General features: G+C 33.4%; 5 protein-coding genes across 6 annotated transcripts; 3 read left to right on the forward strand and 2 right to left on the reverse strand.

Annotated features, from left to right (window-relative positions):
* Positions 1–2,364: 2,364 nt before the first annotated feature.
* Positions 2,365–4,347, forward strand: LOC131625596 (F-box protein At4g22280-like). Its single transcript, XM_058896445.1, has 3 exons — positions 2,365–3,274; positions 3,671–3,796; positions 3,877–4,347. Exons 1-3 carry the CDS (start codon positions 2,507–2,509, stop codon positions 4,153–4,155), a joined length of 1,173 nt encoding a protein of 390 aa, XP_058752428.1. The 5' UTR covers positions 2,365–2,506; the 3' UTR covers positions 4,156–4,347.
* Positions 4,348–6,831: 2,484 nt separating this feature from the next.
* Positions 6,832–7,806, forward strand: LOC131625612 (elongation of fatty acids protein 3-like). Its single transcript, XM_058896460.1, has one exon. It carries the CDS (start codon positions 6,930–6,932, stop codon positions 7,728–7,730), a length of 801 nt encoding a protein of 266 aa, XP_058752443.1. The 5' UTR covers positions 6,832–6,929; the 3' UTR covers positions 7,731–7,806.
* A 208-nt stretch (positions 7,807–8,014) lies between these two features.
* Positions 8,015–9,672, reverse strand: LOC131625605 (E3 ubiquitin-protein ligase RING1-like). The gene is made up of 2 exons (XM_058896453.1): positions 8,497–9,672; positions 8,015–8,404 (listed from the first exon to the last, which is right to left on the reverse strand). Exons 1-2 carry the CDS (start codon positions 9,434–9,436, stop codon positions 8,370–8,372), a joined length of 975 nt encoding a protein of 324 aa, XP_058752436.1. The 5' UTR covers positions 9,437–9,672; the 3' UTR covers positions 8,015–8,369.
* Positions 9,673–10,466: 794 nt separating this feature from the next.
* LOC131645144 (uncharacterized) lies at positions 10,467–16,131 on the reverse strand. 2 transcript variants are annotated; one of them, XM_058915802.1, is made up of 11 exons: positions 15,779–16,131; positions 14,591–14,819; positions 13,802–13,949; positions 13,478–13,576; positions 13,126–13,283; positions 12,807–12,972; positions 12,516–12,652; positions 11,603–12,281; positions 11,370–11,482; positions 11,005–11,260; positions 10,467–10,927 (listed from the first exon to the last, which is right to left on the reverse strand). In XM_058915802.1, exons 1-11 carry the CDS (start codon positions 15,927–15,929, stop codon positions 10,628–10,630), a joined length of 2,436 nt encoding a protein of 811 aa, XP_058771785.1. In that variant the 5' UTR covers positions 15,930–16,131; the 3' UTR covers positions 10,467–10,627. The 2 variants fall into 2 exon arrangements, with proteins under 2 accessions (XP_058771785.1, XP_058771786.1); XM_058915803.1 differs by lacking the exon at positions 15,779–16,131 and having other exon boundaries at positions 13,802–13,957; positions 14,591–14,729.
* Positions 16,132–16,686: 555 nt separating this feature from the next.
* LOC131625623 (probable plastid-lipid-associated protein 4, chloroplastic) lies at positions 16,687–18,553 on the forward strand. The gene is made up of 6 exons (XM_058896469.1): positions 16,687–17,038; positions 17,132–17,245; positions 17,397–17,492; positions 17,582–17,656; positions 17,771–17,838; positions 18,168–18,553. The coding sequence occupies exons 1-6, from the start codon at positions 16,733–16,735 to the stop codon at positions 18,238–18,240; spliced, it is 732 nt and encodes a 243-aa protein (XP_058752452.1). The 5' UTR covers positions 16,687–16,732; the 3' UTR covers positions 18,241–18,553.
* The last annotated feature ends 7,642 nt before the right edge of the window (positions 18,554–26,195 follow it).

Here is a 26,195-nt window from a genome sequence, read left to right on the forward strand (position 1 = left end):
ATAAACGTCACATTTAAGAAGTTGGTTGTTGTAGGATAAACACATAAGAAAACTTTTTTTACTGATTAAATCCCAAAGAGTAAAAAAATATATTGAAAAAAAGTGTTCAAATACTTGCAAACCTTAATTGAGGGATCAATTGTTACTACTAGAATAAATCTCACCTTAAACTACAATTGTAAGAAACCACAGTAACTTGCTTTCAATGATTCCCGTCACAAGAACACTTTGGTATTTAAAGAATGTTGATATAAAGAGTTCTGGTTGAATTAGGATATTAATGTTGAATCACAAGAGCTATCTGGATTTGTTTTCTCTATTTCGGACAATTTTATGATGAATAAAGTTTATTCATGCTCTAGATATATTGTTGATTAATTGTGAATATATTTTTGTTATAATATAGTGATGCTACAACTAGATGATTTATGTATCTCGTTATATTGATTTTGAATCATTTGGTGGATTGATTCTCAACTCTTAAAAAAATTCTCTTACTATTTCTCAACCAATTTTTCAATGTAACATTAACAAATTCAACTTTATTAGTTTTGATATTTCCAAGTCTTTAACCTTATTAATTCATACACAAACAATTTTCTATTTCAACTTTATGTAGCATGAATAAATGATGTAGGAAATATCTCTGCAATTGAATTCATTAGTGCAATATTGCGATTAATGACCATTACCTATAGCATGTTTTCTAGGATTTTCAGTATATTTCAATACATTTTCAGAATCCATGTAACAATATCTTCTTTTTTTTCACATTCCAAACATGTGAAGCCAATTGAATAAGTCATCTCTGGAGAAGTAACACAACCAATTTCTAAAAGAGGAAGCATGTACTTGTTGGTCTTATATGTTGAATCAATTATCAGTGTTGTGGGAAATGTGTTAAACAAATTGATGAAATCATGATGAGTCCAAAATATATCTCGAACCGTTTTTCCATTCTCACACACTGTGTACCTAGATACATAGTGATGCTCACCCATTAGTTTGGTGACAAACATTGTATACTTGATTAATATTTGATACACTTGGCCTCTTTTCCTTTTTAAAGTTGGGAGTATGCTTTTGGGTTCAATAATGTTTAATGTTGCGTTAAAAAACTAGTTTCTTCTCTTCAGAATTTAGATGATAGATAATAAGATGTCAAACGAACTTGTGACACAATCCATTATTATGTATACCATAAATCATACTAAATGTCCATGTATTAATCAATTTATGGTACATGTATAGCTTAAAAGGATATCCACAATTTGCCACCATGTTTCAATTTTTGGATAAGTTATTTATGCTGACCACTTTTTCCGCATCTTATCGTGACAAATGCATGCCTTCCATCACAACCAATTTTTTTTCTCCCAATAACAATTTCAAAACCTAAATAGAAGGGGAACAAAATCCACATCCACATTTACTTTTAAATCATGGCATTTCCCTCCTACATACACAATTTTTTCAGAGTTCACAAACTCACCACTATAATATATTTTCAAAAACAAATATCCATCCATGTCCACCTAAAACAAGAAAATGCAAAATTATAAAACAGATTACATTGCGACAAAAAACCCTAGATTTCTAAACTCAGGTAACGAAATAACGAAAGGGGACAAAATCCATATAATGATGGTACGAATAACTAAATTCAGATAAAGACATGGTTAGAACAAACCTCAATTGAAACCTTCTTCGTCTAAAACGCTTTCGTCGTCTACAGGTCCTTCATAGCATTTCTCGTGTTCATCTTCACTCTGCTAGGGTTCGTTCCTCTTTCAATTTTTCTGAAAATGCTAAAGTGAGTCAAAGATAATGTGTAATCTTTAAGTTAATATTACATTCCTGCCATCTAAGCAATTAATTACCACGTCAGCAAGACGTTGAGCCAAAATTAATGTTTCTAATAGAAAGGATAATTAATGTTTCTAATAGAAAGGATAGACGTGGTATACTTTTGATAACATAAGGGACTAACTTGAACGTTTTAAAAGAAAGAAGACCTAAATGGATCTAGTAGTATAGTAAATGGACTAAAAATGATATTAAGTCTATTTTCGACAAACAATAAATTGAGTGAGAGAATAATAAATTAAATTTTTTAATTAAATAGTATAATTAAAAGATAAAAATTAGAATTACATCCTAAACTAAAAACCACAATCATTTTTAAGACAAATAATTTTATTAGATAGTAATTTATAAAGTAGCATGGTAGATTGGTAGTGATGGTGATTGGCGTTGTACTTGATAGGAAGAACTACTGTTCGATTTTCCTATTTGATGTCAGAATTGATCCCGAACCGAACTATATGGCGGTGATAATTTTTTTTTTCCATATTAATTAATCTCTTTATAAACAAATAAACAAAATGTATAAACCCTAACATTTGTTTTAAAAAAACTAAACCCTTTCAAAAAATTGTTCCATAGATGATGGCACCGTGAATAACGCCGGCAAATAACCGTCCCGGCAGAAATTTCACCGGCGGCGATGGATAGGATCGGAGCTTTACCCGACGAGATCCTAACCCACATTCTCTCCTTCCTTCCCACAACACAAGCCATAGCCACAAGCACTCTCTCAAAGCGATGGATTCATCTATGGCGTCACGTTCCCCTTCTTTGCCTCAGCGACACCAAACTCAAAAACCTAGCAGACAATCATCGCTTCAACGAATTCGTCTACACACTCCTTCTCTCCCGAGAAGCCGCCGGTAATCATTCCATCAACAGCTTTTTCCTCGACATCGAATATTTTTACGCTAAACTCGCTTTTCGTCCTAGCAATCCCAATATCACAAACTGGATCGATTATGCAGTTGATTGCAATGTTCAACATCTTGATCTCTATCTCGATGTTCTTCGCGATGACGATAAGCATCTAAAGTTCCCTAGATTGCCTGTTAGTGTGTTCAATTGTAAAACCCTAGTTTCTCTCAAGCTTCATTGGTTTCATGTGGATGAATGTTTTTCCGATGAATTCGTTGGTTTTCCGTCGCTTAAAGTGCTTCATTTGAAAGAAATTCATTTCGATGAATATGAAGAATTTGTTTTGCTTCTGGCTGGATGTCCTGTTCTTGAAGATTTACATGTGTGTGATTTGAATTTTGGATGTTTGAAAATTCTTTTGGAGTTTGATAATGTGTTTAAAAGCTCGAGTTTAAGGAATTTGACTAGAGCTTATGTTAGAGGCTGTTGTTGTGATTTTTGGTTGAAAGCACTTTCGAATTTGAAGTTCCTGAGCATAGGCTTTTTGAAGGTTTGTTTGATTTTATTATGAATTTATGGTGCATGCCAATGGAATGAAACGATAAAATTGTGAATTATCTTGATTTTAGTTTAGGTTAGGTTTGGACAGTGGTACGGGATGGAATGGAGTGGCACACGATTGGATTTCATTGTTTGTATTTGTAAATAATGGATGAAGTGGATTGGAATATAATGAAATTCATTTCATCTCATTCTCCCCAATAATGGATGAGATAATTTGTTATGTTCTACTCCGTCACTTTATAAATACATAAACAATGGAGTTGAATCTATGTTTCATTCTGCTCCATCCCTCTACCTTCCATTATGTTCCATTCTGATCTGTTCTGGTCCATGAATGGATTTTGTCTTAATTTCTGATAAGTTGTTTTTCTACTTAATATAGGGTGATCGGCATGATATTTTTCCCACCTTCCATAATTTGACCCACTTGGAGCTTAACTATGATTGGTATAGAGTTGTGGAAGTGCTCCAACACTGTCCTAAGCTTCAAAAGCTTGACTTTCATCAGGTTTGTTAGTTGAGAATCATTTTTTATTTATCTTTTCTTAACATATATCTTATGTTTGATTTTATTTGGATTATTAACAGAACTTAGCAATTAGATCGGATGAGTGCTTTATAGAAAATTGGGCAGACCTAGAATTTGTTCCAAAGTGCCTTTCATTAAACCTTACAACTTGCACTCTTTGGGGCTTTTTACGCACAACCTTACAAGGTGAGTTAATGGTAGCAAGATATATTCTGAAGAATGCAGCTGTTTTACAAACCATGAAAATTTGGTGCATCGGGGAACAGTCACTGGAATTAGAAATAAATTTGACCTCATGCCCTAGGGCCTCTGCAACATGCCAACTTTCATTTAATTGATACGGGAACGGCCACCTGAATTAGAAATAAATTTGTTCTCATGCCCTAAGGCCACTGCAACATGCCAATTTTCATTTAATTGATATTATATAGGATTGTTTCACTTTCATTAGCTTCTATTATTTAGTTTTTGGATTTAGTTTTTTAAACTATGAGCTATCAGCTATATATGAATGCCATATACTTTGTCTCTGTGCATAATCTTTATGAAGACTTGGTTTTGACATAGGTTACTAGCTGCACAAGGAATGATGTTAGTTATAGAGAGTATAGTTTAATAGGTAGACAAACAGCCACAAATCTACAATTCCATAAAATGAAGTAATTGCATGCATGATTTGTCATTGGGGAGAAGCTTATTGATTAAAATTGTGGCTAGATGTTAATTTTAAGGCATAAAAAAGTAACCACGAATATAACATCTGAGGGCTCTTTATGTTGCTTTAAATATGCAAAGTACCGACACTCTTCCACATCAAATATGACCCTACATTAAATGATTTTGGAAAATAATATTGAAATTGATGCATTTTATTTTTAAAAAAATAAATAGAGTTATTGCATTTTAAAAGGTTTAACATTTTCTTATATATAGAAAAATTCTAAACATTTTTTTATATATGAACCAATGTAATTTATAAATTTGATTATGACTAAATTCAAATTGAAAATTGATCAAAATTAGTTTCATAAAATTGATTATGACTAAAAAGTAAATTGAAAATAAAAGGATTTATGTTGAATATATTCTAGCAAATAATACCCACACAAATGTTTGCATGCTTACGCGTACTATATAAGCATCTATGTATACTCATATCTGCGTGTGTGTGGTCTAGTGGTGAATTGTTTGGATCTTTGGAGTGTGTTCCTCTCAAGGTCTCTATCCTTTACCTTTAATACTATTACTCAACCATATTAATTTCTCATTAAGGGTGGAAATAGGTTAGGCCAAACTTATTCATTCTAAAATTTTACCCAAATCAAACAAACAACAAGTGATTATTAATAGATTCATAAGTGGTCTAGTGGTGAATTGTTTAGGTTTTTGGAGTGTGTTCCTCTCAACCATATCAATTTCTCATTAGGGGTGGAAATAGGTCAGGCCAAATTTATTCACTCTAAAGTTTTACCCAAATCAAACAAACAACAAGTGATTAATAGATTCACCAACTTGTGCACAGATACAACATTTATTATTATTATTATTATTATTATTATTATTATTATTATTATTATTATTGATTATACATAGTTGGTAGAATCATTGTCTCGTAACCAATCTCCCGTGGCGAGTGAGCCACATAGTCATCAAAGTCCTCAAAGTCCTCGTTCTAGCATCATTAAAATGGAAAAAATTAATTTTTATTGTTGAATTTTTTAAAAAATAAACGTTTATATTAAAATATATAATAATATAATGTCATGTAATTTTAAAAATCAACATACATATATTAATATATAATAATATAAATATATACTATATGAATATGAATGGAGGAATACTAAGAGATTAATATACTCATTTATTTTATAAATATCTATTTTACAAATTTTTATCTATGAATTTTTTTTTACTTAAGAGTAAATTGTCTTTTAAATATAGTAAATTCTAATTTACAAATTACGTTGAACTCTTAGCCTCAGTTAGGAGTGTACACAGGTTGGGTTGGACCGGATTTGGTCTAACCCGTTATCCAATCCATTCAAACTTTAATGGGTTGTGTTCGTCGTCCAACCCGCAATTTTATCATCAAATGTTGAGTTGAGTTCGTGGATTGTGTTTCAAATTAAAGAATAATTAGTATTTTTTAATTTAAAAATATTGTAACACAATTCAATACATTTATATTGGAGCCCAAGTGCATGGTTACATTAACTATTTTTTTTAGGGGTGGCAAAACGGGCCGGGGCCCGCCGGGCCGCTCGCGCACCCGCCAAAAAATGGCGGGTTGGGTTGGGATTTTAGGCTCGCCGCTCGCCAAAGCCCGCCCCGCCAAAACCCGCCGCCCGCCATACCCGCCCCGCCAAAGCCCGCCGCTCGCCAAAGCCCGCTCCTCTTCCATAATTCACTCTTTTTTTAGTTAATTCTAGTAATTGCAATTCTTGATGGTTTATTTTATACATTTATTTATAAATATATGTAATATTTTTTCAGTAAATTTGTTAAAAAATTACTTTTATAAAAAATTGTTTTAAAAAATAAGTGAAAATTTTAATTAAAAGGTAAAAAAAGTCTATTAATCTATTAAAAAAAAATAGGCGGGTAAGCCCGCCGCCCGCCAACCCGCCATCTTGGCGGGGCGGGCATGACTTTTATGCCCATTTTACTTGGCGGGCATGCCCGCCCCGCTCATTTTTTGGCGGGCATAAGGCGGGGCGGGCGGCCCGTTTTGCCACCCCTAATTTTTTTAATAATAAAATTTTTTTTTTATACTATCTCCAACTTAAATTAAATGATATTAAAAGTATCATAAACTAAAAAGATATAATACTGTTTTTATCAAAAGAAATCTTGTCAAAAATATAAATATTTTTTTAATTTAAATATTGATAATTAAATTATACAATTAGAAACATATAATTAATATTATATTCTCCTTGTTGAAGAAAGAATGAAAAATCTGCCAAATTGCCAATAGATGAAAAATATCCCAATAACCTACCTGGCTGGCTACCTGTAAAATTGACCAATATAACAACAACAAAAAAACCACTTCCTCTCCAACACAACACAATTTCTTTTCTATCCACAGAAAGAGAGAGAGACAGAAATGGAAAACTCCATTGGCAGAACTCTCCAATACTACCTAGTCTCCCACCCAAAAATCCTAAACTTCACATGGAACCCTCCCCACACCCCATTCTCCTCCCTCCAATTCCTTTCTCTCTCCATCCTCTCCTACCTCTCCCTCACTCTCCTGTTCCTCCTCCCTCTCCCCCCTCTCCCACCTCCCATCCTCAAACCCTTCACCGCCCTCCACAACCTCACTCTCTCCCTCCTCTCCCTCACAATGGCCATCGCCACCTCCCTCACCATCCTTACCCACACCCCCACCCTCCGCTCCACCATCTGCTTCCCTCCCAACACCCCTCCCACCGGCCCCCGCTTCTTCTGGGCCTACATCTTCTACCTCTCCAAATTCCTCGAATTCATTGACACTCTCTTCATCATCCTCTCCAGATCCATCAAACGCCTCTCCTTCCTCCACGTCTACCATCACTCCACCGTCCCTATCATGTGCTACCTCTGGCTCAACTCCTCCCAGTCACTCTTCCCAATCGCACTTCTAACTAACTCCTCCGTACACGTCATCATGTATTCTTACTACTTCCTCACCGCCGTCGGGATTCGACCGCCGTGGAAGCGCGCTGTCACGGATTGTCAGATTGTTCAATTTGTGTTCAGCTTTGCCGTCTCCGGCGTCATGCTTTATTATCATTTCAATGACGGTGGATGCTCCGGGATGATGGCCTGGTGCTTCAATGCTGTTTTCAATGCTTCACTTTTGGCTCTTTTTCTTAATTTTCATCTCAAGAGTTATGCTAATGCCAAGAAGACTAAAGATTCGTGACAGCATTTTTTGTAGTTATGGTTGTTCATTTGTTGATGTTAAGGAATTGAAGTTGTTATTTATTTCATTTTTCCAATTTTGTTGTTCAACAACGCTATACTAAGTTATCATAAGAAGTTATTTCATAATTGTGATATTTCATGTAAAATGTATCAATGTATAATAACAACATTTTGGCACAATTCAATAAAAAAAAAATACAAAGAAACCAGATTGAGTAGAAAATGAGAAACAACACACAAGTTTTTTTGAACGGAACAAACTTATTTCGTTTCCTTCATAAATCATAATAATGTTTATAAAATAATAATACAGGTTGGAATATATTCTGAGTATATGTCTTAATAACAATATAGAAAACATTCAATCTTTTAAAATATTTATTTAGTGTAACTTTTTGCATGTGACATGCACATATGTTATATATACACCTGAGTCTTATCCACTAAGTTCCAGTGTAACTATAATTTGCACTTTACAGTGGCCAAAAGCCTGATTGTTGAAAGATTAAGTTAGTGCAGCATTGTTAATGAGCATCACATAATAGTGAAGCAAAGGAATTACCATAACCAATGAAATAATTCCTACATCATAATTTATAAACCAGGCAGGCTTCGGTTTGAGATCTCACAGACGAAGCTACGGAATGAGCAATGCTCGCCACCAAGAGTTACCTGCAGACAGTTATCTAATAACTTTGTTAGCAAAATTTAAGATTACATGTGAAACAATAGAAGTAGATAGCAGCATAAGAGTTTGATCTTACTTCTACTACGAGCTTGGGCATGGTGATTGAAACGGGACCGCGTCCAATCTAGGACTGCACGGATAGGCCAAATCGAAGTAAATTGGCTCCAAATCCAGATAAAGCTGCTTGTAAGTTCCTCAAATCCAATGAATCCGACGTCGTACTCATTTTCATTGTGAAAAGAGTAGTAATTAGCATTGTTACTATTATCAATCCCTTGTAGCTCGTGGCGGCATACAGGGCAAGTGTTGTGCATGCGAAGCCACGGGAGAATGCAGTCAGAATGGTAGAAATGTTTGCATGGTAACTCTTTCACTTCTAAATCAACTTCAAACTCATCTTTACATATTGGACAATTCGGGTCACTTGCCAAATGAGCTTCTGTCACTTTCACCATTGGTAAGGCTTCAATGGCCGACGGTGACGCAGGAGGCGGCCCTGGTCTACTATTGTTGTGAATCATCCCATCAAAGAGCTCATCTAATGAAGGGGTGTTATTGTCGTTGAGTCGAGGAACCAAGTTTTGTGGTGGTGGCGGTGGCGGTGGAACAATAGGCCTTGGTAGACGAATTGGTCTTACGAATCGAAGTGTAATCCATGTTTGTGGATTCCGATTTTGATTTTGATCATGTTCATGTTCGGTTTCCCACTGTAATGTTGTGTTGTTTTGTCTTCTAAAAGATGGATCAAGAATGAAAGCTAAGCTACCCATTAACTGATTAGTAGTAGGAGGAGGGTTCATGTTATTAGGATCATTCATGAGAAGCCTTGGCCTTGATATATCAAGTTCATATCGCAATTGATGGAAGCAATATGGACAGAAAGAGCCATAATCTGTAAAAGTATTAGTTGATGGTATTCTGACAGTACGTTGGCAGTTGAGACACCAGAAATAATGAAAGGTTCTCATTCTTCGAACACCGTTGACGATAACACGAGGCCGGCCCGTGAGGGACATGATATGGAGGAGATGAAAAGGTTATATGGAAGTTGGAGTTTATTGTTCAGGAAGAATGAATAAGAATTTGGAGAAAGTATTTTATATGTGAGTTTTGAGGAAGGAGAAAAAGGGTGAAAGGGATGGCTTTGGATTGAAGCCACAACAAGAAAGGGATATTCCTTTACATTTGTATGTTACTATTGATGATTGATATTCTCTGGTTTGGTTCACCCAATTTTTATGTTATCATGTTTGGCTTTTCTTCACAAACTGAGTCTCCTCTTTATAAGGCAAAAGATGCTTGAATGTTGTTGACAAGTTACACAAACAAAGCTTTAATTTTGGTTTCCTTGAGGAAGTTGTATGTTAATACCATAGTAGTTATAGATAATACCCAGCTTAGTGATAAAGCAGCCGTGAATGTGAATCCACAGCAGCAGTGGCGGCTGCAATATTGCAGATGCGAGTTTCCTCAACAGCATCTGATCGCAAAGGCTCTTCTTAATCATGATTTTAAATTGCGGCCTGCAACCGCAACGGCGGCCACAATATTGTTGATGTGATAGTTTTTACAACCACATTGGAATGCAATCGCGGTGTAATTTAAAATCATACATCCTTTTACATTAGAAACTGCATCAGACAACTTTGCCCAAGTTTCTTCAAGTATTTCGTCAAGACTCAATTTAGAACTCAACTCATTTTACTTCAGAAAAATCTAAACGTCAAGTGTAAAATTTAGAACCCAGCTCATTTTACTTCAGAAAAATCTAAACGTCAAGTGTTTTTCAATGTTGTATATCAAACTCTTCTTAATCAAAATTCAAGCCGCCAATCGCAACATCCGCAACTGCATCGGCGACCGAAATTTAAAACCACGTTCTTAGTATTCAATCTCAAAGATCAAAACAAACAACCGCAGACATTCAAGTTCAACTTTTGTTGAGGTGATCAATGGTTGGGACATAAAAAGCTACAATTTGACACAAGACATTGAGTGATTTAATAAGAACCAACATTGAAGATAGTTGAACTTAGAGACAGAAGATAAAGCTGAACTATCCAACTCAAGCATTGCATATAATAAGGCAAATCCAAAGAGTTAGTTAAAAGTTAGATAGTACAAGAGTTTCCTATTTCTATTTACACAAAAATCAAAACTAAATTTCATCTTTACACTTTCTGTAATAAGCAATCCTGAATATGTTATCACTGTTTAGACTTGCCACTGCTCTGATTTCCTTGTGACTTTAATTTGTTCTCAATCACCTTTAAGGAAATTTCTGGTTTAGATTCTTCATTTTCAAATGGTAACACAGCTACTGGGGCAGCAGGAACCGCATGCCAACGATCTCTTAACATTTTCATGAATCTCTTAACCATTTCTTTCCGAAACTCGAGCTCCCGTGTGAACATATCGAAGAGAAGAAAGGAAAGAATGTACTTGAATGGGACAATGAAGAGAATGGCTGACCAAGTTAACATCAGCACAGCAACCTCGGTAGTTATCTGACAAATGATTAGATCAAATTAAACATCCACAAAATAATATAGTAATACAAAGAACATGCATGATATTATAATACCTGTGGATTGCCAGAAAGTAAAATTGAACGTATTTTGAGAAGCGAGACATTCACTTTCTGCGTAATATTCTCAACATCACGCATAGCGTCTTTTACAGCAATGATCTTTTGTATAGTATTTGACGGTGGCTGATCACGTATTGTGACTCCACCAAAAAATCGTCCAAGGCGGCCTTGCTCCTTAAGACCCCTGATTGTCAGCATTCCAACTGCCGTGATCATTAACATCGTTGGAAGCATATACGACAGCAAATTTCTGGAAAGGCAAATAAACATCACCTCAAAAAACAATAACAAGAAGGTTCTCATGAACAACTAGGTTCAACATCAATAACTTTCAAACTAACATTCTATACAAACGTCACCTAAAAATCATGGTATATGCAAGTGCAAGAAACCCGACGGTCAGGTGTGGCTCCTCCCAGCGCCTTAGTTTTTCAAAGTTTTTGACAGTTAAGGTGATAGGTAATATTAGCTCCTGCACATGAACATGATTACCGTTTAAGACCGCATTGTTTTTGAGACCCAATCAAATGAAAAGAGAATAAAAATGGAATATATCAGCGGAAAATTACAAAACCAAGGTAAGCGTCCCAACCTTGAAAAGATCAATGTTGCTGGGTATGCCTTTCAGAGTTGCAGCATTAATGGTGGCTTGAGTTTTCTCCACAACCTGATACTTTTGTTTGCTTGTTTTTGCTGCTCTTTCAGTGAGTGATAGGTCAGCTACAACGAGATTCTTACTTAACACCAAACCTTTTGTTGAAGTGTTCTTCCAAAAAGTAGTAGAAGTACTAGACGCCCAAGATTGAGATTTCATCCACTTCTGCAAGTAGACACTTCCGTCGATGTCGAAAGCATGGTTACAATTGTCAGCTGTCTCATTAGAAAGGCGATTTTCTGACTGATTGCGCGTGTTTACAAATCCTGTAACTAGTTGACCTCCCCAATAATTAACAGCTAAGGTTTGGAGAACGATATCACCATGCGGTGCATTTTGTAAATATGAGAACTGGACGAGCTTCATAGGATCATCGGGGAATTTTTGCAAATGTTGAAGGGCCTGGAGTCTAGCCATACCATTAATGGCACTGGCTGTTGCTCTTTGCTTTCCTTTGCGAGTCCCGTAAACATTAAACAGTGATTCATCAGAATCTTCGGGTCCATACTCATGAATGAATTTGTGTAAAGCAATGACTTCACTTATCAATGCATTCCAAATATCCCTCCTCATTTCACCTCCCAAGTCGATGAATTCCAGCGCCCACCAATTCGGCCTAAGTATGAATGTAAGTATAAATAGAATGAATTATTTTAAAATGATGATGATGATAAAATGCAGCAAAGAGCAACACAGAAAAGTGGAGAACAAATATTGCGGGTTCTAAACACAATGTGCACGTTTACGAATGACTTATGTTATTCATGCATAATTATTAAAATTACGAGATAAAACAATATTAGACAGTAAAAATAAAACTGATAATGAATGCTTGAAGTAGCTTACTCACTCTGAGCTAGAAGAAATAGAAACAGCCGAGTCAAAAAGTGAAGACCCTAAGGGCCCAACTTTTGCTTTCTCTACTTTCAATCCATCATATGTAAGATCCAATCTCATGGCTCTCTTATTTCCCAATAAGCCAGCTGCCTAGAACACGGATTAGAAAACATCATTAAAACAATGTGACGGGAAAACATCATATAATCATGAAAAGTAGTATTAGTAATAGTGTGCTTAACATTCAGAAACCTTCATGGAATTATTCTATGAGACAGTAGGTAAAAATTTCATTAAGTTATACCTCAAAATAGATTGCTTTATCCGTAAGAGTGAGTTTGCCAGGCCATGCCATATTATTCTCCCATTTCAGAACAGGTTGTTTATTGTTGGCACCAATGCATAAGATTTTCTCCTCTGCAATTTGAGGAAACTCTGGAATCTGATACGACCTATTTTCTCGACGTACTCTACAGTAACATCAAAGTTCAGCAGAAGAATTCTATAAAAAACTAACTATCCAAATAAAGTGAGACCACCTAGTAAAAAACTCGAAGCATTTGAAAATTGGCAAATCATTATATACCATTACATCAACAAAAAGATGATTATTACAAACTCACTTAACAAACTCGTTAATGTAAGCTAGCCACACGCTCATGGAAATTCCCTCTTGATCGCCAGCAAGAGCCTTAAAAAGATGGTGCACTGTGGGGCGGTCAACCACACCAGAGACTGCAGGAGCAATTCGGACAAAAGCCTCCTCGGTGACAAGCTTACTCTGCAAAGTTCCCCAAGTGATCTCTCAAAATCATAAAAACGAACTAAAATAAATAATGTTATTATGTTGAAAAATTAAACAGAAAAACTCCAAAAAAAAAAACAAATCACTCCTTGCACATCTTCTGCATCGAATCAGCTGGGTATTCACATGCTCATAGAGTTTCTGAATTCAATTAAATAAAGGAAGTGAACCTGTAAAGAAGCTTTCTCGGCATTGCTAGAAAGAACTTTAGTGTAAGGATTTTCCCAGGCAAGCATGGTTATGAATATCAGCCTCTGGAAAGCAGGATCCTACAAACGTGTCCAACAGAAATAAACCGCATTACATTTCTTTATGTGATAACACAATAGATTCTATTTAGCATTACTATATTTGAATAATAACTAATTGAAAAATGATAAAATAGAAAACCAAAAATACCAAATGCAAGTTTGATGACACTGTAATGAACTAATAAAAATAAACAGCAAATGAACACGGTTTCTAATATAAGATTGAAGAACAGTATCCCATACCTGGAGGGAAGGATGAATATCAGAACTGTCCCTTGACAAGTATCTAAAGCAGCAGTATTCAACAAAATTACGGGCATCAGTATATACCGTCTCTGGAACAAGTGTTTGAAAAATCTTCTTCATTTTTTTCCCAGTCAATCCGCTCATCCTGCATATCTTATTTTCAAGAAGTCAAATTATAATGTCTGTATCAGTCTGTTGTAAATATTAAACGTAAATAGTTATTGTAATATTAGTCTGAGGCCCGTTAAGCAAAGCCTATTACGTTTATTTTTCTCTCTATTTAAGTAATATTATTTCAGCATTGTAATTACAACTTTTAATATATCAAAACTTTATTTTATAACAAGTCTTATAGGCATGGTATCAGCAAGAAATACAAAAAGACAAAGCCACCGTTAAGAGTGTTTCCAAACTATAGACTTCCATCGATATTTAATCAACAAACCCAGCTTAGTTAACACATATTGTACTTTCGAATTGAAGCCATCAACTTGTGAAGAGAGCACAGGAAATTATCAGAACCTACAAATCAACATTTCAAGGGAAAAGATGAAACAAGAGTGCGTAAAATGTACATCATCTAGTGTCTTCTCTTATAACATTGTTTTAAGATAGCTTGGGGAACAAAACACTGTATTGCACGTTCTAAGGGAATAAGTTCAAACAATGTGATAAAGCACTTCTATTCTATACTTTAGTCTTGAATTTTGTAACATTTTATCCAGTTGGTGTATGCATTGGCCCAAGTATCGATATAGAAAATAGAATGATGCATAAGTAATTCACCTGCTGAATTGCTCAATACATATGACAGCAGCTAGAGAAAGTGTCCCGTATGGTGTTCTGCGTTCAATTGTTTGCTCTACCATAAATATATCTTCCATAACTTGAAATCCGATATCGTTCTCAGGATCAGGCTTTTTACTTTGGCCAGATTTTGCAAGCGGAGAAGTCACTTCATTCAAAAAGTTTTGGGTCCTCGACATCAATACATTCAATCTTTCTTGGATAGAACCTTCACAAAAATAGGTGAAAAAATAAAAATTACAAGAAATGGCCAGGAAAAGTAAAGACATTACACAATCCCCTTCTAATACTTAAGCTTACAAACAGAAAGTATTAAGGCCCTGTTTGGATGAGCAGGTGTATAGCATAAGCATTTATCATATAAATGTTTATGTATAAGTTGTTTCTATAGTAAAAGATACAATAAAGTCAAAAAAAAAATTATATCAGCAATAAGTTGTTTTCACAAGCTATCCTAAAAACTTATAGAAATAAGTTGAAAACAGTTTATGTACATGCCATAAGTTGTCATAACTCACACAAATAATATCACAAAGTGTTTATGGCTCTGTTTGGATAAATTGCTTATTTACAGCTTTTAACATAAGTGTTTATATATAAACTAATTCTATTGTAAAAGATAAAGTTAAACCTTTTTTTTTTGTGGCATAAGCTACAAACTACTTTTGTAAGCTAAACAATTCTGAAGAACTTATGAACAATGTCAATTGTCAAAAAAGTTTTCGTAAGTTCTCTCAAATAATCTCACAAAATTTATGTCAATAGATAAGCTCAAATAAATCAATCCATTAACACACCTTATATGTAACTAGATAAGCTCAAATAAGTCCAAACAAACCCTAAAAAATAGAGAAAAACATTTGATATTTCATATAATCCAAAATTCATCTCCTACTTTCTTCTTTGAATAACAAGTGATAATTTAGAACTTAATTACAATTTGCATTAATAATCAGTGAAATCCAAAAAACAAACAACTGAACTAATGGTAGCTTTTAAAATATAATCGACAATAACAGAAAAATCTCCTACAATTACTGATAATATAACCTCATAAATTCATATAATAACTGAAAAAGCGATTAAATAAATAAGTACTTATGACTGCAAAAAAAAGCTAAAAAAATAAGTATAGGAAAAAAAAAAAAAAAGAGTGAGGATGCATACTAGCAGTTAGGTCATTGAGGTTCCATTTATCCCCCAAAGATTTGAATGAAAACTTCTGCTGAGAGAGAATTCTAGTGGAATACTTTCTGTGGTAAGAAATCACATAATAATTTGGTGTCTTCAACTGACTCATAGGAAACTTTGGCCCCATTCTTCTTCTTTTTGAATTGTTGGATATTGAATATTCAAGATCCGAGCTTAGAGTTCATAGCACAAACTCAAGTAAGCGTGAATCGAAAAAACACTGTTAACTGTTCATATAATTAATTAATCGTAAAAAATGATTAATAAAGAAGTGTGAGGAGACTTGAGAGAGAAAGAAGAGAGAAAGAAAGAGACTTATGTTTGCGCTTATCTTTATGTTTTAGATTAGTTTTAGGATTTTAGGTGAGAGAGGCACCGAAGCAAGCCACTAATGAAATTGCACGTGCCATGATAACACCACTAATAATCAAATTAGTTTATACAGTTTTGGATTTTTCTATAGATTTTTTTTAATCCGGTTCGGGGTCACCTCAAGTGGTTTTAACCAGCGGTAGTTTTATGGCCCAGTTAGTTCAGACACGCTTCCGATTTCAACTCCTATTTTCTTTTTCTATGTATTCCTCTAATTTAATATTTGTTTTTTAAACAAAAATAGAGATAAAATCAATAATAATAATTTTAAAAATTAAAACAAATGAATAATTAATCGTTTAAAACTTTTGGCTAAGCTGTCTATTAATTTTTTAGCGAAAAATACGGTTGGATCTCAAGTTAAAAATGTATATAATTACTATAGCTACCAACCTAGAATCTCTTTTCCTAATTAGTAAAATGTAAACCGTTAGATATAAAGTTCAATATGAATCTAGCGGTCAATATTTCAGATGAAATGAACTGGACTCTAGAAACCCACATGATGATGCCTTTTTGAGTAAATCAAACCAAACCAAACCTTTAAACTCATCTCATATGGTTATGGCCTTATCTTCTACTTCTTCTCTCTTTCTCAACACCACTGATTTTTCACCTCACAAACCACTCCATTATCTACCATCTTCCTCTTCTTCTTCTCACTTTCCAATCAAACCTCTCATCCACCAAACTCACAACACCCTCCCCCTCTCTCAAAAATGGAGAACAAATGTTTCATTCTTTACCTCTTTCTTGAAAAAACCCAAAGACGCTAGCATCATCAAGGAAGAGCTTCTTGAAGCCATTGCTTCTCTTGATCGAGGAGCTGATGCCACTCCTGAAGACCAACAAAGGGTTGATCAGGTCGGCTGTCTTCAAAACCTTTGATCTCTGCACCTTTTCAACTTTATATGCATGCATTTTCATTCTTGATTCATGGAATTTACTTCTAAATAGATTGCACGCAAACTTGAAGCAGTTAATCCAACTAAAGAGCCTCTCAAATCTACTTTACTTGATGGCAAATGGGAGCTTATTTACACTACCTCTCAATCTATCTTGCAAATTAAGGTAATCCATTACTTTTTCCTTACCATAAGTAGCCCTATTTAGGTAAACAGTTCAATTAAGCGCTTTTAGCATAAGCACTTATCATATAAGTGTTTATATGTTCTTCTCTTAGACAAATTGATAGCTATGATTTTCAATATTGTAATGACAGAGACCAAAGTTTTTGAGGTCAGTTACAAATTATCAAGCAATCAATGCCGATACTCTCCGAGCCCAAAACATGGAATCTAGGCCATTCTTCAACCAGGTGACACTAAGTGAAATTGAGATAATCTTTCGCGGTTTACGTGTTCTTACTCTAATATTTGTATATGTGAATGAACCAACATTGTGTAGGTGACAGCAGATTTAACACCTCTGAATACAAGGAAAGTGGCTGTGAAATTCGATACCTTCAAAATTGGAGGCTTCGTGAGTATTCAAACTCTCAAAATTGCAGTTCTGTTAAGTAATGTGTATAAATGTTAGTATCATAATTACATTGATCATCGTGGTCTTCGTCGTCATCATAATGTACGTTTGCAGATACCTGTTAAGGCTCCTGACACGGCTCGTGGCGAACTGGAAATAACATATTTGGATGAAGAACTTAGGTGAGTTTCATATTACACATGTAGAGATATAAGAAGTACCGCAGTTTTTTCGAGTATGTTTATAAACTACATTCGGCCTAATATCAACATTCAATTGCTTTACTGTCATCATGTTCATGTGGCATACGTAGATATTATCAAGTCCTTGTTTTATTGTCATCTATGAAACATGGACACAAACACCGATACTCGTAATAATTTGAAAAAATGAATAAATTGAACATAGTCACAAGTGGTAGTGTATGACACAGCCACAGCCACAACCACGTCTTTTTTTAGAGGTGTCAGTGCTATAGAGGTTGTCATTCTTTCTAATTATAATTTGACAGGGTATCAAGAGGGGACAGAGGAAACTTGTTCATATTGAAAATGGTGGATCCATCTTACCGGATTCCTGCATGATGTGTCGTCACAACTCACAATAGCATTTTATCGTCATCGCGTTTTCTTTCTTTCAACGGATTCAAACTACCATTAGAGCTTTCTGAAGTTGGAACTTATACTAGCAAACCAATGCATACCATTACTCAAACTTAGCTTGAAGCATTTTGGAACTGTGGTTTTTGTACAGAAGTGTTTGTAAAATCTTCTGTACCCTTGAATGTGGAAATCTCGGATTCAAAATAAGCAGTTGTAAAATCTTTACATACTGATATAAATATATTATATGCTACAATTTTGCTATGAGGCATTAAAGACAAGAAACATTTCTCTATCTTGCTTTATTAGTATAAATATATCTTGATATTCTGAAGTTTAGAACACTTACACACTATGTTCATAACATTTTTCTATCTTAGACACTAACTAATATAGGGTCTTCATTAAAACTAAATAGAAAACAAAATAAATATGCATAGATATAAATGTTATAAATTTTGTTGCAAATTGCTTTTTTCAAATCCCAGCGGCATGTGAGAGTTCTTCACTTGCGGATCAAATTCGAAAAAATCTAACGGGACACTTTGTGCGAGATGTTTGAGAAAATGCATTTGTGTTAAAAGATTTTTTAATGTAAAAGTTGAATAAAGTAAATAAAGAGAACAATAAAGAAATAAAAAAAATTGGATTAAAATGTTTGAAATTAAGATTGAGATGAAAGTTCATACATTTTTCATAAATTATTTATCTCTTTGACTGGGATGTTTGAATTTTACAGAAAATAAAATAAAATGCAAACCCTTATTTCATAAACGAAATCTACTTATATACTATGTATATCAATAACTATCAATAATGATTACATTTCTAGAATTTGGCACATATCTTCTACGTGGGCTTTTATTTTCTTGTGAGTTTTCACATGTCTTTGGTTCTCGAACCGCTTCAAACCGTTATTGTTGTCGAAAACGTCTTCAGGTTACCTGACCATCATGTCAGTAACGTGCATGTACCTATCACCATGGCTCTGATTTTTAAGGTCATTATGGTCCACACAAATTAATTGTATTAAATAAAATGAAAATCATTAATTAGCAATAATCTACTATCTATCTACTATCTATCTACTTCTACTATCTACTATCTACCCATTAATAAAAGATTGACCAAACTTCCAAAAATATCCTTCTCTTAAATTTTTTTTACACTACACTTTGGATATTTTAGTAATTAACAAATTCACTTTAACTTTCAATCATCATTGGACACTTGGCAACCTCAATTCTTTTTCTCCCCAAGACACATCTTCTCTCTCTTAATTCAAATTTCAAATTTCTTTCACATTTCATTTTCCCACACTTTTTTACTTTCATTTTAATTTTTCTACATTTACTTATTATCACAAAAAATATTAATAATCTATTTTTTAATTTTAATAAAACTAAATATTTATTTATCTACTATCTACTATCTACTATCTACCCATTAATAAAAGATTGACCAAACTTCCAAAAATATCCTCCTCTTAAATTTTTTTTACACTACACTTTGGATATTTTAGTAATTAACAAATTCACTTTAGCTTTCAATCATCATTGGACACTTGGCAACCTCAATTCTTTTTCTCCCCAAGACACATCTTCTCTCTCTTAATTCAAATTTCAAATTTCTTTCATATTTCATTTTCCCACACTTTTTTACTTTCATTTTAATTTTTCTACATTTACTTATTATCACAAAAAATATTAATAATCTATTTTTTAATTTTAATAAAACTAAATATTTATTTATCTCACGGGTCACTATCAACACAATATTTAATTTATTTTAACCGACCATTGCACACTTTCTCTATCTTAATTAAAATTTCAATTTTATCTCACATTTTATCCCACACCTTCTTCCTTTCATTTTAATTTTTTTTCTATTTAGTTATTATCCCTAAAAAATAATTTATTTTTTAATTTTAATAAAATTAAAAAATTTATTATCGGACGGGTCACTATCAACGCAATATTTATTTTATTTTAATATTGTTTTAACTTGAGAGGTAATATTCTTATTTTTATGACGGGCCACTATCAACACGATTCTTTTTTTTTATGATTATTTAATACAATAAAATATATATGATAAAAATAATGAAATGAATGAGAAAATTAGAATCACTCAAATTTGCTATTTTTACGGGTCACTTTCACCATTATACATTTTTTATTTTGATCAACAAAATATTTATAATTATTAGTAATATTCGTAAATATTTGTAATGTTAGATAAATCCTATAAAAATTCATGCTTTCTTTACAAATGGAATCCTATAATTATCATAAGACCAATATCCATTTAAGATTATGTATTTTAGATGATGTACCATTGTTCATCATCTCACCAAATATATTGATTTTTTTTTGTATTTAGAACATATTTTATCTATTCTATTTTGTTTATTATCACTAAAAATACCAATTAATCTATTTTTTAATTTCAATAAAATTAAAAATGAACTTTATCAAAGAGAATAATACTACATAGTTATTCACACAACTAATTTTTTATCTTACGAGTCACTATCAAATTATTACCATTATTTTCAAATGTCAATTTTTTTCTTCTTTTTCCATGTCACAAGTTTTTTTAAAATTATTTAATACGATTTAGTTTATCTAATAATTGTTTATTTTACCATGTGTATCTAAATACATCATATATCAAATTGTTTTTTGTTATAATATTTTGATTTCATAATTTTTCATTGTATTTTTCTAATAAATATGAGTTTTTCATATGTATATCTAAAAAAATTATTTCGTCAATATTAAAATAAATTCACCCGTGCGGAAGCACGGGTCTCTGACTAGTTTAATCCAAAATCAAAACGCCAACGTTTTAATTTGAGAGGGAAAACCGGAGAGTCTCATCCTAACAACTATATAACTTTCACTACTATAAATAATACATTTTATGACAAAGCTTTCACCTCACCCAACAAAAAAAATGACGTATAATGTCAAAACGCAATCCTAACAACTATATAACTTCCACTACTATAAATAATACATTTTATGACAAAGCTTTCACCTCACCCAACAAAAAAAAAACGAGCTATAATGCCAAAGCGCGCCGTGTTTTATTTAAAAATAAAAATAAAAATCACTTATTTCCTCGGTTTTTAATATAACCAAGGGAAAAAAGAATTCAGGACATGCTTCGAATCCCAGCTATTGCAATTTATGTTTTCACGGAAAGGACTAATGTGGACGTTTTTGAACAATTAAATGACCACTTTGGAACTTTTTAAAGATAAGGGACCATAATGGACTCTGAGGTAAACTTAAGGAACCAAAAAGGATATTTAGCCTAGATTTTACTATAAAACACTCTTTAAATAGATTTTACCTTAATCCTAACTTATGTAGCCGCCCTAAACTCGTACACATCATTATTTGGTATGGAATGCAAGACGGAAAAAATCTTCAATGTTTTATTTTATATGTAGACGATACATTACTCATTGGAAACGACGTCCCTACCTTGAAACAAGTGAAAATTTGGCTAGGGAAATGCTTTTCTAGGAAGTACCTTGGTGAAGCAACCTATATATTAGGAATCAGGATCTATAGAGATAGTTTGCAAAAACTACTTGGCCTAAGTTAGAGTACATACATATACAAAGTGCAGAGACGCTTTAATATGCATGATTCTAAGAAAGGATTCATACTTATGCAATATGGCCCATGTCTATAGAAAAATACAATCCCCTTCAACTAAGGAAGAAAGAGATCACATGAATAAGATTACATATGCATCTGCAATAGGATCTATCATGTATGTCATGTTATGTACTTGACCGGATGTCTCATATGCTTTAAGTGCAACGAGTAGGTACCAGTCTGATCCGATGATGATCATTAGGTAGCTGTCAAGAATATCCTTAAGTACTTAAGAAGGACTAAGGACTCATTCTTGGTATATAGAGGCCAGGAAGAACTTAATGTAATTGGATACACCGATGCTAGCTTCCAGACAAATAAAGATGACTTCAGATCGCAATCTGGTTATGTGTTGTACTTAAATGGCGGCGCTGTGAGATAGAAAAGTTTAAAGCAAGATACTGTTGTTGATTCTATAACTAAGGTTGGTTACATTGCTGCCTCAAATGCAGCAAAGGAAATTATTTGGATCAAGAAGTTCATTAAGGATCTTGGCATAGTCCCTAGCATTTTAGATCCCATTGATCTCTATTATGATAACAATGGTGCTATCGCATAAGCTAAGGAGCCTAGATCTCACCAACGATTAAAATAAATACTTAGGCGATATCACCTCATTCGAGAGATAATAGATAGGGGAGATGTGAAGAAATGCAGAGTACGTACACTTGAAAATGTTATTGACCCACTAACAAAGCCTCTTGCACAACAGAAGCATGATGACCATACTGGATTCATGGGTCTCAGGGGTATATCTGATTGTTTCTAGTGCTAGTAGGAGATTGTTGGTGTAAGCCTTAGAGGCCAATACTTTTGGTACTTGTATCGAATTATTTATTAATAATAAAATGCATTTATTTATTATGTTTGTGTTTCCAAAATAATAAAGTCCCTAGAATAGCTAGTCCGTTTAATGATATGTTAAGTGTGACTTAATCATGAGATCTCATTAAATATAAGGACATTATTCTTAAATTATCCATAGTCGAGTTTTATTGTGAAGTGGGATAACATTAAATCATTGAGACTATTATGAAAATAGAATGATGATCACATCCCATGGATCATGGATAAGGAGTTATCAAGTCTTGACATAGGTATGAATACTAGGAGTAATATTTATACTGGATTGACCCGTTATGAGAATACTATGTAGAATGTTATGCAAAATGTCATAAGTTATTCTCATGGTGATAGGTGGTGTATATCACCCTTTGACTTGAAATCACAATGGACCTTAGATGTAGAGTCGAGTACTTTATTGTTGATCAAACATTGTTCGTAACTGGATGACCATAAAGGAAGTTGATGGGTACTCCACAAAGCATTCTGAGAGACATGAGTGACCTATATAGAATTTTCCCATCTTTCATAACATGATAAATGTCTAAGGGCCCAATATTGAACTAGACAAGGGTGGCACGACTTATGCCTTGTGTTCAATAAAGACTAAGGGCAAAAGGGTAATTGTACACACAAGTATTATCATGATAAGGTTTTGTCAGATCACATGAATTTTTTGTGACTTGGGTAGCAGTGAGGTGTTATTAGATACCGCTCACTATTTTATTAAGTTAAATGTGATTTAGTATAATTGGCAGCGTCACGAGAACCTGCAGGGTCACACACATAAAGATAGATTGATGAGAGATAAAGTAAATAAGGAACACCGTAAGGTACAATACACTTAAGTGAATTATAAAACACCGTAAGGTACGGTGCACTTAAGTAGAATACATAAAATGGTAAGGTACCACGAGCTTAAGTGATATACATTACACTATAAGGTATGGTGTGCGTGCACTTAAGTGGGTTTTTGGCTTGCAGCCCATACAAGTGGTTCTATAAATAGAACCCTTGTTCAGATGTATTCAATCTTGATGGAAATTCGGTCTGTGAAACCCTAGCCGTATTTTCCTTCTCTCTCACTCAAAGCCTTCATTCGTATCAGCTAGCACTGAGACCGAAGGCATCTATTCGTGTGGACTAAGTAGAGGCATTGTTCTTTATAAACGCTTGTGATCACTCCTTCAATTGTGCATCAAAGGTTTTAATCGCCACAAGAGGTAATCGTTTCTATCACTAATTATGCCCATTCATAAGGATCAGTGAAGGAAAAATTTTGTTTTCTGTTGCATATTGTATCACAATTTTCCTTCAGTTATCACCACATATCTCCCTAAATTTCAACATAAAGAAAGAGAATGACAATTTCTCCATCGGAGCAAAGATAAGTGGTGACTGAACAAAAAAACGTTTATGGTATTCAAGAAATCCCATATGGAAATTTTTGGATTTCTTGACTCACTTGAGCCATTTCAAATATTATGGAAGAACTGGGGTGACATATATTATCACCATGTGCTCTTTCATAATAAAGTGTACGGTATTGTAATGCGGTAGAAAAGTGAGAATAACTTTATTTTTTGACAAGGAAGATGAAGCTTGAGGTAATTGAGAACACCTTAACAACCAAAAGTTAGGCTCCAAAAAAGGCAACAAAAAGGGTTCTAGTGTCGTAAGGGATAAAAGTTATTTCTCGAGTTCACAAATTTGTGCATAAGGGCTTTCACACGCGGATGAAGTCATGTTTGATGATGAGATTTTGTAAGAATTACCTGTAGGCATCGATGTAAGATGTGCAAAGAAGATTCGAGGATTTCAAAAATAATACAAAGAGTTCTTTTTAATATAACTTCAAAGCTAAAAAGCATAAAGAAAAGTTTTGATTTTCAAAATAAGCCTTTAATAAAAACACTTAAAGAGGTGTAGTGATGAAATAACTAGTCTCGAAATCTCCAAACGACACATTTACTCGATACCATATTTCAAGGTGAAATTCAATGATTATGCATTAACAATAAAAAGTTATACAATATATTAGTATTATTTCATTGCGGAAGAAAATTGATCGGAGAACGGTGGTTGTAGTGAGCAACGGTAGACTAGAGATTCAAATACGACAAAGGATGGGTTGGCCTGCAAGGTTAATACTCCAACGCTCAAGTCAACATGTGATGGAAAATAGTGAATGAAATTTGAATTTGAAATTGTGTACTCGAGAATAGCGCATTTTCCATTTATACAGAGGTGGAGTTGTAACAAACTACTATTCTTTAGGCGTGAGATGCAGAGAGCCGTTAGATTGTATCATGGCCTTTGGATCCCCGTTCTCTTCCATAGGATAACTCTCATATTCTGCGAACAGTCCGAATAAATCACAACTCATCAAATGAAGCCTCATTATAATATCTATTTACTTTAAACATTTCTAAAAACATATTAGCATATTTGTCTACCGTCTTACTTAGAATATTATTAACCCATAGTACATTTTCCACTAATATTTTTAGAATTTTCTTTAAATAAATTTGATCTCGACAATTCATCAAATCAAGTAAAACCAAAAATATCAAAAATAAATTTCCATATTTTATAGTAATATTCTTTACATAAACATTGAGATTCAAACATTAATAATACACAATCTAATTTAAAATTTTACCGGCGATACTAATCTAAGATTTTTACGCACGCTAATTTAAATTCTTACTAACAGTAACAACCGTTTTTTGCGTAATAAAATTTAAATTCTTACCAACATTACTAATCTAATATTATTTCCGCACGCTAATTTAAATTTTTACAACAATATCGATCTACGTTTTCTGCATAATATAATTTAAATTCTTACCAACAATACAAATTTAATATTATTTTCGCGCGATAATTTAAATTCTTACAACGGTATCGATCTACGTTTTCTGCATAATATAATTTAAATTCTTACCAAAAATACAAATCTAATATTATTTACGCGCACTAATTTAAATTCTTACCAACGATATAGATCTCCATTTTAACTTCTCACCGACAATACTAATCTAATATTATTTACGCTCGCTAATTTAAATTCTTACATCAATATCTATCTACGTTTTTTGTGTAATGTAATATAAACTCTTACCAATAATACAAATCTAATACTTACGCGCGCTAATTTAAATTCTTACAACATGATCGATCTACATTTTTTTCGCGCGATGTAATTTAAATTCTAACTATATTTTAAATATTTTTAAAGTACTATCACTTCATATCTATCTAACTTTCATGTATGAAATAATTACTCTCTTTGAACAAAATAAACATGTAGGACTAGGAGTGTAATTTTATGTAGGGTTATGTAGTGCGCGTGTAATGGAATCTTAAAAAAAATTCAAACAAATTTGAAATCCCTAAAACATAGACGCGGGCTTTTTT

Source organism: Vicia villosa, linkage group LG1, assembly GCF_029867415.1.
Source record: "Vicia villosa cultivar HV-30 ecotype Madison, WI linkage group LG1, Vvil1.0, whole genome shotgun sequence".
In the NCBI taxonomy this organism is placed as follows: Eukaryota; Viridiplantae; Streptophyta; class Magnoliopsida; order Fabales; family Fabaceae; genus Vicia; species Vicia villosa.